This window comes from Dromiciops gliroides, chromosome 6 (assembly GCF_019393635.1).
Source record: "Dromiciops gliroides isolate mDroGli1 chromosome 6, mDroGli1.pri, whole genome shotgun sequence".
In the NCBI taxonomy this organism is placed as follows: Eukaryota; Metazoa; Chordata; class Mammalia; order Microbiotheria; family Microbiotheriidae; genus Dromiciops; species Dromiciops gliroides.
This window is the reverse complement of record NC_057866.1, coordinates 82523249-82533146: the sequence shown is the minus strand read 5'-3', so window position 1 is coordinate 82533146 and position 9898 is coordinate 82523249. Positions and strand designations below refer to the sequence as shown.

At 44.6% G+C, this 9898-nt stretch overlaps 1 protein-coding gene across 1 annotated transcript; it reads left to right on the top strand.

Annotated features, from left to right (window-relative positions):
• Positions 1-3632: 3632 nt before the first annotated feature.
• LOC122731724 (protein transport protein Sec24C-like) lies at positions 3633-7124 on the top strand. Its single transcript, XM_043971995.1, has one exon. The coding sequence runs from the start codon at positions 3690-3692 to the stop codon at positions 7029-7031; it is 3342 nt and encodes a 1113-aa protein (XP_043827930.1). The 5' UTR covers positions 3633-3689; the 3' UTR covers positions 7032-7124.
• The last annotated feature ends 2774 nt before the right edge of the window (positions 7125-9898 follow it).

Genomic DNA, 9898 nt, shown 5'->3' with positions numbered 1-9898 from the left:
CAGACAATGATGTAATGGGGTTTTCAGAGTTAGATGGCTGTTAGTACCTTGCTGAACAAGGGTGAGAGAAAATTGATTGCCATCTCCCAGGGCCAGGGAACACAGTAATCAAAAGAGAGACTCCACTAACCTCAACAAGAAAAATGTGTAGTAGGATGCTGCCTCATTTTGCACTCTAAGTAACAGATCCTGTTAGTGAATTGAGTAGGGTTGCTGACAAGCAACTATTTCCTTTTTACTAAGATGATATGAGTCTGTTGCTTTGCCTGACTTTTAACATATCTGTATATTTGCTAACTTTTTTTGTGAACCTGTGTGCTTTAAAAGACAGATTATACTATGTCAATGGGGTGGGAAATGAAACAGAAACCCCCAGATTATGTGAGTGAGAGTAAATAAACCAAGGGAACAAAAATTCCCCCAAAGAGAATGTCTATGACAGAGGGATATACATTATGAGCCCATCTAGAAAAATTAAAATCAAAGTATTATATGAGGCCTGAGGAATATGTTATAATTAAACAGAAAAATCAGAGAATTCTTAATGAAGTGGTATTTGATGTTGTCTTAAAGGATAGAGAGAGTAATATCTAGATTCTTTCAGCTATATCTTTCATCTAGATTTGGGTATAATTCAATGGTCAGTAAAGCACTTATTTATGAAGCACTTATTATATACTAGGTGCTCTATTAAATGCTAGAAGTATAAATACAAACAAAAAGAAAGGCCGTCCTTGCCTTCATGGAGTTTGCAATCTAATGAAGAAGCGAATACATAAAAGGAAAGTGTAAAGGGGAAGGGAAGGCACCCAGTTTGGTGACATGATGAAGAAATCCAGAGGAATATAGCCTGTTGGGAAATGAAGAGATAGGTGTCTTAAGTACCTTCCTTAAATGGAGGTTCTGGGAAGAGCCTTTGGGTCCAAGATTTAAGGGAACCTCCAAAGTATGAATTCCAGGACTGAAGTGATCTTACAGGATGGAGAGTCTTCTGGGGGAATTATGGAGAAGTCCAGAGAAGTTCAGCCTGGTAGGAAATCAAGATGGTGGCACTTGAGCTGGGTCTTAAAGGAAGTCAAAGAATGGAAATAGATAGGGATCCCATTTTAGGTATGGATAATTCCATGAAAAGATAGGCCAAGAGAACAACCCAATGAGATCAGTCTGAGTTCTCTATATTAACATATGAGAAAGCAGAGGTTCCATCACTCCTTTCTGGTAGCAGTCAGGGTCAGGCAGAGGGAGAACAAGGATAAAATTGCTCACTCCAGAATTTGAAGCAAGTATATCCCCCATGACACTATTATTCTAAGAGAATATTTTCCAGGCACTTTTCCACTCTGTATAGTAGCTTCTGAAATGATCAAAGCTCCTATTTACTACTTTAATGATTATCTGATCCATGCCATGGTGTATTATTGATGAAGGTAATGATAAGTATTTGATTTGTGAGATCATTCAGCATGGGGATCGCTTACTTAAATTTTGTATTTCCCCTAGTTCCTTCTTTTTTATACATGATTACTGTGCAGGAAGAAAGAATAATATATTGGCGAATGTAGGTGAGATATAGATAGGTAGGTAGGTAGATAGATCGATTGATAGATATAGATAGGTAGGTAGATGGATAGATAGAAATAGATATAGATACTGAACATATATATGTATGTGTATGTGTGTGTATATACAGAGAGAGAAAGAAAGAAGAAAAGAAAGAACAAGAGAGAGATTTTTTTTTCTTAAAGGAACTGCTGTAAGTTGTGTTTCTGCTATATTCTCCTACTAGACTGTATGTGTTCTATAAGGGCAAGGGGTTCAAGTTTAACTAAATGACATCTGAGTTCCTTTCCCACCCTTTCAGTTTTTATTTAAGGAGTTCATGAGTATTATATATGAGTCTGTGGATCTAGACAACTGTGGATTGTTTTTTTAATTTTTTTTCCCTTGGAAGAAATGGCCATTTTGTGGACACAATGTAGAAATTACCCTGGTGTGTTTGTTAAGAAAAGTAGGCCAGCCATTTATTCCTTGGGAAGGCCAAATAAGACAAATGGTCAATGCTGATGTTTGCTTTTCACTTGCCAGCTTACCAGCAGGTGCCTGAAATTTAGCAATGTAAAGTTCCATCTTACTTTAAGAATAGTAGAGGCTGAGGTGAAGTGGAGAGGGAAAGGAGAGGTGAGCAGAAGAATCAGAGGGAAGATTCATCTGAGCCTTGCCAAATAGTGGCCGTAATTATCATCTATATTTCTCTGATTTTTTTTGGCTATGTTTTATTCTCTTTTCAGGTTTTTTTTTTTAGATATGTTCATTCAGTGTTGTCTCATTTGTTATTCACAGAAAGCTTCTGAGATAGCTAAAGAAAGTATTCCTATTTTGCAGATGAAAGAACTGAGGTTTGTGTAAGGAAAATTATTTCCCCAAGGTCACATAGTTAATGAGTATCAGACCTGGAATGTTAGACCAGGTCTTCTGACTCCAGATTCAGAGCTTTATATATGTGTGTGTATATATATATATATATAACAAATATAGTTATTTATATATTTATATAGTATTTTAAAGTTGTATTTTTATTAGATATAATAAGTAGAAAATTAGTTACAGAAATATCTAGATTTACTGGACCTTTCCTACAATAACCAACTAAAATTATTTCAATGATTATAATATGCTGTCAAAGGCCAATAAAGTATTCTCAAACAACCCTGAGACAGAGACAACAAAAATATTATTATCATCATTTACATATGAAGAAATGGGGCCCAGAGAGTTTAAGGGACTTGCCCAAGGTCATACAGATAATAAAGGCCAGATCAGTTCCAATGCTATTATTACCAACCCTGATCATATATACATATATATGTACATACACACATACACATACAATCTGGGTAGCTTCAAGAAAAGGGAATATATATATTTATATTTTTTTCTTTTTTGAATAGATATTCATATATATATACACATATGTATGTATATATGTTTGTGTGTATTTAGACAGAGGGCACAGGTGTGAGTTGAATATGAAGAAATGATATCTTTTAAAAAATAAAATTAAGGCATGAGAGTGGAATGCACTAGGAGAAAGGGAAAGGGAAAGGTGGAATGGGGTAAAGTATATTACATAAAAGAAGCAAGAAAAAGCTTATACAGTGGAGTGGAAGATGAAAGAGGTGCCAGGGAGTGAGTGAGCCTTACTGTCATCAGAATTAGCTCAAAGAGGGAATAACATACCCACACAATTGGGAAGAGAAATCCATCTTACTCTTTAGGAAAGTAAGAGGGGAAGGGGATAAGTGGTCCCACTTATTATTTTTATTATCGTGTGATAGAAGGGAGGGCAGATTGGAGGAGGAGGCTGTCAGAAGCAAAACACTTTTGAGGAGGGACAGGGTGAAAGGAGATAAAGAATAGAGTAAATGGCATGGAGAGAGAATAGGATGGATGGAAATACAGTTAATAGTAACTGAAAAAAATTTGAACTAAATTTGTCTGACAAAGAAATCATTTTTCAAATACATAGAGAACTGAATCAAATTTTTTTAAAATAAGAGGCATTCCCCAATTGATAAATGGTCAAAAGATATGAGCAGGAAGTGGGGCCTGGGAGTAGCGACGCCGGGATCGCAGCCGGGGCAGGCGCTGCAGCCGGAGCCGGGTGAGGCCAGGTTGGGGATGCACTCAAGATGAATGTCAATCAGCCAGCTCCCCCTGGGGTGCCATATGGACAGCCTCAGCCTGGCTACACCGGATATCAATCCAGCTATGGTGGGCAGCCGGGACCGGTGATCCCTCCTAGTCCTTATGGAGCCTACAATGGTCCGATGCCAGGCTATCAGCAACTGCCTCCCCCAGGTGTGCCAAGAGCACCACCTTCCTCGGGAACACCCCCAGCCTCTTCTACAACCCGAGTTCCTAGTGGCCAGTCTGCATATGGCCAGTTTGGCCAAGGGGATGTACAGAATGGTCCAAGCTCCACTGTTCAAATGCAGAGGCCTATGTCTCAGCCATTTGTGCCAGCCCCAGTGGCCCCTCCGGTGAACCAGCCAGCTGCATATCAGCCCTATGGCCCTCCCCCAACCAGCGCACAGGTGACCAGTCAGATGGCAGGAATGCAGATCAGTGGCCCGGCTGCCCCTCCACCTTCAGGGTTAGGCTATGGGCCACCACCTACATCAGTGGCTTCAGCCTCAGGAAATTTTCCAGGCTCCAGTCAATATGGCTCTTACCCTCCAAACCTGGCTCCACCTACTAGCCTGGCCCAAGCTCATCCTGGTGCCCAAACCCCACAGCGATCTGCCCCTCTGCAGGCTTCTAATTTCCCACCCCCAGCAGCAGGGGCCTCCAGGCCTCCTTCAACTGCTGGACCATCCATGCCTGGACAGAGTTTTGGGGGGCCCCCAGTGAGCCAGTCCAACCATGCATCCTCACCTCCCCCACAAGCTCAGCCTCCAATGCCTGGCCCCCCAGGACCACCACCTCCTATGCACTCCACCCAGCCAGGCTATCAGCTACAACAAAATGGCTCCTTTGGACCAGCCCGAGGCCCTCAGCCTAACTATGGGGGAGCCTTCTCCGAAGCACCAAACTTTGCCAGTCAGCCTGGGCCTCCTCAGGCACCTCCCCCAAAGCGCCTGGATCCTGATTCCATCCCCAGTCCTCAACTCAATGAGCTGCCTCCTCAGCAGAAAACCAGGCACAGAATAGACCCTGATGCCATTCCTAGCCCAATCCAGGTCATTGAAGATGACAGAAATAACCGGGGGTCAGAGCCATTTGTCACTGGAGCACGAGGACAAGTCCCACCCCTGGTTACCACCAACTTTGTAGTGAAAGACCAAGGAAATGCAAGCCCACGATATATCCGGTGCACATCATATAATATCCCTTGCACATCTGACATGGCCAAGCAGGCTCAGGTGCCCCTAGCAGCTGTCATTAAGCCACTGGCCAGGCTGCCCCCTGAGGAGGCTCCTCCATATGTGGTGGACCATGGGGAATCAGGCCCTGTGCGTTGCAATCGCTGCAAAGCCTACATGTGCCCCTTCATGCAGTTTATTGAAGGCGGGAGGCGCTTCCAGTGCTGCTTTTGCAGCTGTGTAACTGAAGTTCCTCCCCAGTATTTCCAACACCTGGATCACACTTATAAACGTGTGGACTTCTATGACCGGCCTGAACTTTCCCTGGGTTCCTATGAATTCCTGGCTACTGTGGATTACTGCAAGAACCACAAGTTCCCTCGCCCCCCTGCCTTCATATTCATGATTGATGTCTCCTACAATGCTATTAGGAGTGGCCTTGTCAAGCTCCTCTGTGAGGAGCTCAAGTCACTGTTGGACTTCCTGCCCAGGGAGGGCGGGGCAGAGGAGTCGGCTATACGAATTGACTTTGTCACGTACAACAAAGTGCTGCATTTCTACAATGTGAAGAGTTCCTTGGCCCAGCCACAGATGATGGTGGTGTCTGATGTGGCAGACATGTTTGTGCCACTGCTGGATGGCTTCCTGGTCAACGTTAGCGAGTCTCGGACAGTCATCAACAGTTTATTGGACCAGATTCCAGAAATGTTTGCAGATACAAGGGAGACAGAGACAGTATTTGCCCCTGTGATTCAGGCTGGAATGGAAGCCCTGAAGGCTGCTGAGTGTCCAGGGAAGTTGTTTTTGTTCCATACATCTCTGCCCATTGCAGAAGCCCCTGGGAAGCTGAAGAACCGAGATGACAGGAAGCTGCTCAACACTGACAAGGAGAAGACTCTCTTCCAGCCACAAACGGGCTTCTATCAGTCACTGGCCAAAGAGTGTGTGACCCAGGGCTGCTGTGTGGACCTCTTTCTCTTTCCTAACCAGTATGTCGATGTGGCCACTCTTGGAGTAGTACCCCACCATACTGGTGGCTCCATCTACAAGTACGCTTGCTTCCAGGTGGAAAGTGACCAGGAGCGCTTCCTCAGTGACCTCCGGCAGGATGTACAGAAGGACGTTGGCTTTGATGCTGTGATGCGCGTCCAGACAAACACTGGGATCCGGGCTACAGATTTCTTTGGGTCCTTCTACATGAGCAACACAACAGATGTGGAGCTGGCAGGTCTGGATGGGGACAAGACGGTGACGGTAGAATTCAAGCATGATGATCGCCTCAGTGAAGACAGCGGAGCCCTCATCCAGTGTGCTCTGCTTTACACCAGCTGTGCTGGGCAGCGGAGGCTCCGAATTCACAACCTGTCACTGAACTGCTGCACCCAGCTTGCTGACTTGTATCGGAATTGTGAGACGGACACACTTATCAACTACCTGGCCAAGTTTGCATACCGGGGTGTACTGAGCAGTCCTGTGAAGGCAGTGCGTGATGCTCTCATCAGCCAGTGTGCCCAGATCTTGGCCTGTTACCGAAAGAACTGTGCCAGCCCATCTTCTGCTGGACAGCTCATCCTCCCAGAATGCATGAAGCTTCTCCCTGTGTACCTGAATTGTGTACTGAAGAGTAACGTCCTGCAGCCTGGGGCTGAGGTCACCACTGATGACCGAGCCTATGTCCGGCAGTTGGTCACTTCCATGGATGTGGCAGAAACCAATGTCTTCTTCTATCCTCGGCTCCTACCACTGACAAAGGTTCTGTTGGAAAGCAGTGCTGAACCACCAGCCATCCGAGCATCTGAGGAGCGCCTCAGCAAGGGGGATGTCTACTTGCTAGAGAATGGGCTTTCCCTTTTCCTCTGGGTTGGAGCCAGTGTGCAGCAAGGTGTTGTCCAGAACCTCTTCAGCGTCCCTTCCTTCAGCCAGATTACCAGTGGTCTGAGTGTCTTGCCAGTCCTGGAGAACCCATTGTCCAATAGGGTGCGTGACCTCATTGATAGCTTCCGTGCACAGAGATCTCGTTATATGAAGCTCATGGTGGTGAAACAAGAGGACAAGTTGGAGATGTTATTCAAGCACTTCCTGGTGGAGGACAAGAGCCTGAGTGGGGGTGCCTCCTACGTGGACTTTCTGTGTCACATGCACAAGGAGATCCGACAGCTCCTGAGCTAGAGGAAGTGGGTGCAGGGCAGAGGGCTCCAGGCCAGCTCCCCACAAGTTCCCCAGGACAGCAGGGAAACATAGATTATAAATCACGTAAGCAGCGATCCCTTCAGTCTCAGGAGGGTAGGGGAGGGGATGGGGAGGGTGTCCCCTCTCTGGGTCCAAGTGTCTCACCACTCACCTATGTCCTGCTGTGGCAGGTACCCCTACCCCTCTCTTTCCTGCTAACCCTGTCATAATGAATGTAGTTTCTCAGTTCACTGTGTGTGACTCAGTGTTGGGGGTGCAGAGGCACCCAAACTCTGGGAATGCTCTGTGTCCATTTGGGCCAGCCTCTAAGCCAGGAGAGGGGGCAGCAGGAGGGAATGGTGGGGATCCTGGGGCTTGGGGCAGACGAGGGGATTCAGGGTGCTGCCTCACTTTTAGCTGGTTCAGCTCTCCATCAGTGACTTCCTATATTAGGGATGACATGTAGGGGCACAGGAGCTTGGGGCGTGTGGGAGAATCCAGTGTTTCTGGGGTAGCCCAACCCTCCTAGGCCGGAGCAGCCCACCCTGGGGGGAGGGAGGGCCAGCTGTCAGCCTCCAACGTTTTTTTCCCCTGCCCCCAATGTCTGGTGTTCCCTCTGGGTGGAGACTGGGGGCTCTTCCTACCCACCCCTTTTCTGCTAGGAAGGCCTGGGACCCTTCACGGAGGTGGACGAAATTACGGACGTTGGGGGGTAGGGGGCTGTGTCACCAAGCCCCTTTCCCGTGGGGGTGTTTAACACTGGATGGTTCTGTAGGGAGCCTGGTCATCAACTTGCAATACCTCACAGAGCCAACCCTCCTGGCCCTGACCCCGCTGCCTTGCCCCACCCTGCCCCGGCCCCGGGGGCCGGACTTGGAGAGGTCCGATGGACTATGGTGCAGGAGCTCGGGCCTGCCCGACACCGGTCTCTGGCACTGACCCATTAGGAAGCTGAACCTTTTAACAGACCCAGGTCCGCGGGCAGGCACTGAGCTGGAGGTGGGTGGGCCGGGCTACCCCGTGGCCTCTGCCCCCATCCCCGGATGCCCCGGGCCTCTCACTTCTCCTCATTGGTTTATTTTTTCAATGCATCTTTAATTTGTAAAGAAAGAAATAAAATAAATTAAGATGTAAAAAAAAAAGATATGAGCAGTTTTAGATGAAATAATCAAAGCTATCTATACCCATATGAAAAAACAACACTCTAACTATTGATTAGAAAGATGCAAGTCAACTCTGAGCTTTTACCTCTTACCAATTGGATTGGATAATAGGAGAGCAGAGGAAAATAACAAATGTTGTAGGGGACATAGGGAAAATAAGACATTAACGAACTGTTGGTGGAGTTGTAAACTAACTTGAACATTCTGTAGAGCAATTTGGAACTATGGCCAAAGGGCTATAAAACCATGCATATTCTTTGATGTAGTAATACCACTACTAGGTTGCTATCCAAAAAAGAGATAAAAAACAAAACATTAAATGACTTATATGTAAAAAAAATATTTATGGCAGCCCTTTTCTGGTGAAAAGAATTCAAAATTAAGGAGATGTCCATCAATTAGGGAATGGCTGAACAAATTGTGTGATGTGATTATGATGGGACACTATTGTGGTATAAAAAATGATGAGCAGGATGCTCTCAGAAAAACCTAGAAAGACTTACATGAGCTGATGCAAAGTGAAATGTACTGTATACAATGTAACAGCAATATTGTAAGATGATCCTGTGAATGACTTTGATATTCTTACCAATACAATGATCTCAGACAACTCTGAAGGACTTATGATGAAAAATGTCATTCATCTCCAGAAAATGAACTGATGGTATCTGAATACAGAATTAATCATATTTTTGTACTTTTGTTTTCTTTTTATTTTTATCTGTGTTCTTGCACAACCTAATATGGAAATGTTTTGCATGACTACACATGTATAATTTATATTGAATTGCTTGAGTTCTTAAAGGAGGGAGGAAGAGAATTTGGAGCATAAAGTTTTTTAAATGGACATTAAAATTGTTTTTACATATAATTGGAGAAAAATAAAATTCTAAATAAATGGGGAAAAATGGAAGAAAACCCCAAATTGGGTCGGAAAGAGTTGAACAACTGAAAGGACTAAACAGCAACAATATGTGCTAAGTGCTGGGAATGAAAATAGAAGTCAAAAGATAATGCCTGCCCTCTAAGGGTCTAAATTCTAATTTAGGAAAACACATCTGTCTAAGGTATCCAATAAAGGATGGGGAGGGATAGGGACTAGATCTGATCAATGTTAAAAAAAAAAAGTCTGGAGTACAATATATAAAGGAATAAGTTGTGGCTGGTCTAGTTGACCCATTTAACTGGAGTTTTCGGAAGGAGTTATATTATCAAAGGGGTTGATGTTGATATTAAAATTTGTGATCTTCCACCTCCATCAATCCTGTGAGTTTGATAGTGGAAGTGTCATGATTATCAATTTATGGCTGGCTGAATCTAACAGAAGTTATAATCCATCCAACATCCTATTTGAACAGAACAAAGATATAAGGACCAGGCATGAACTCAGCCTTTCTACTTCCTCAGCCAGTGATCTACCCACAACATCATAGAATCGAACCCCTTCGTTCACAGATGAGAAAACTGAAGTGATATAACACAGCTAGTTAGCATCCAAAGTAGTATTTGAACCCAGGCATTTCAGACTTCAAGTAGAGTGCCCTACATACTACACCTTGCTGCCTATTCAGATTAGATGCCCCACATACTGCAATTAATTTGAGAGGCTCTTTAAAAGTTCCCCCAACCAAAAAATATTTCTACTGCTAGTTTCTTGTAGTTTTTGAAACTTCCATCAAAACATTCATCTTTAAGTTGAGCAGC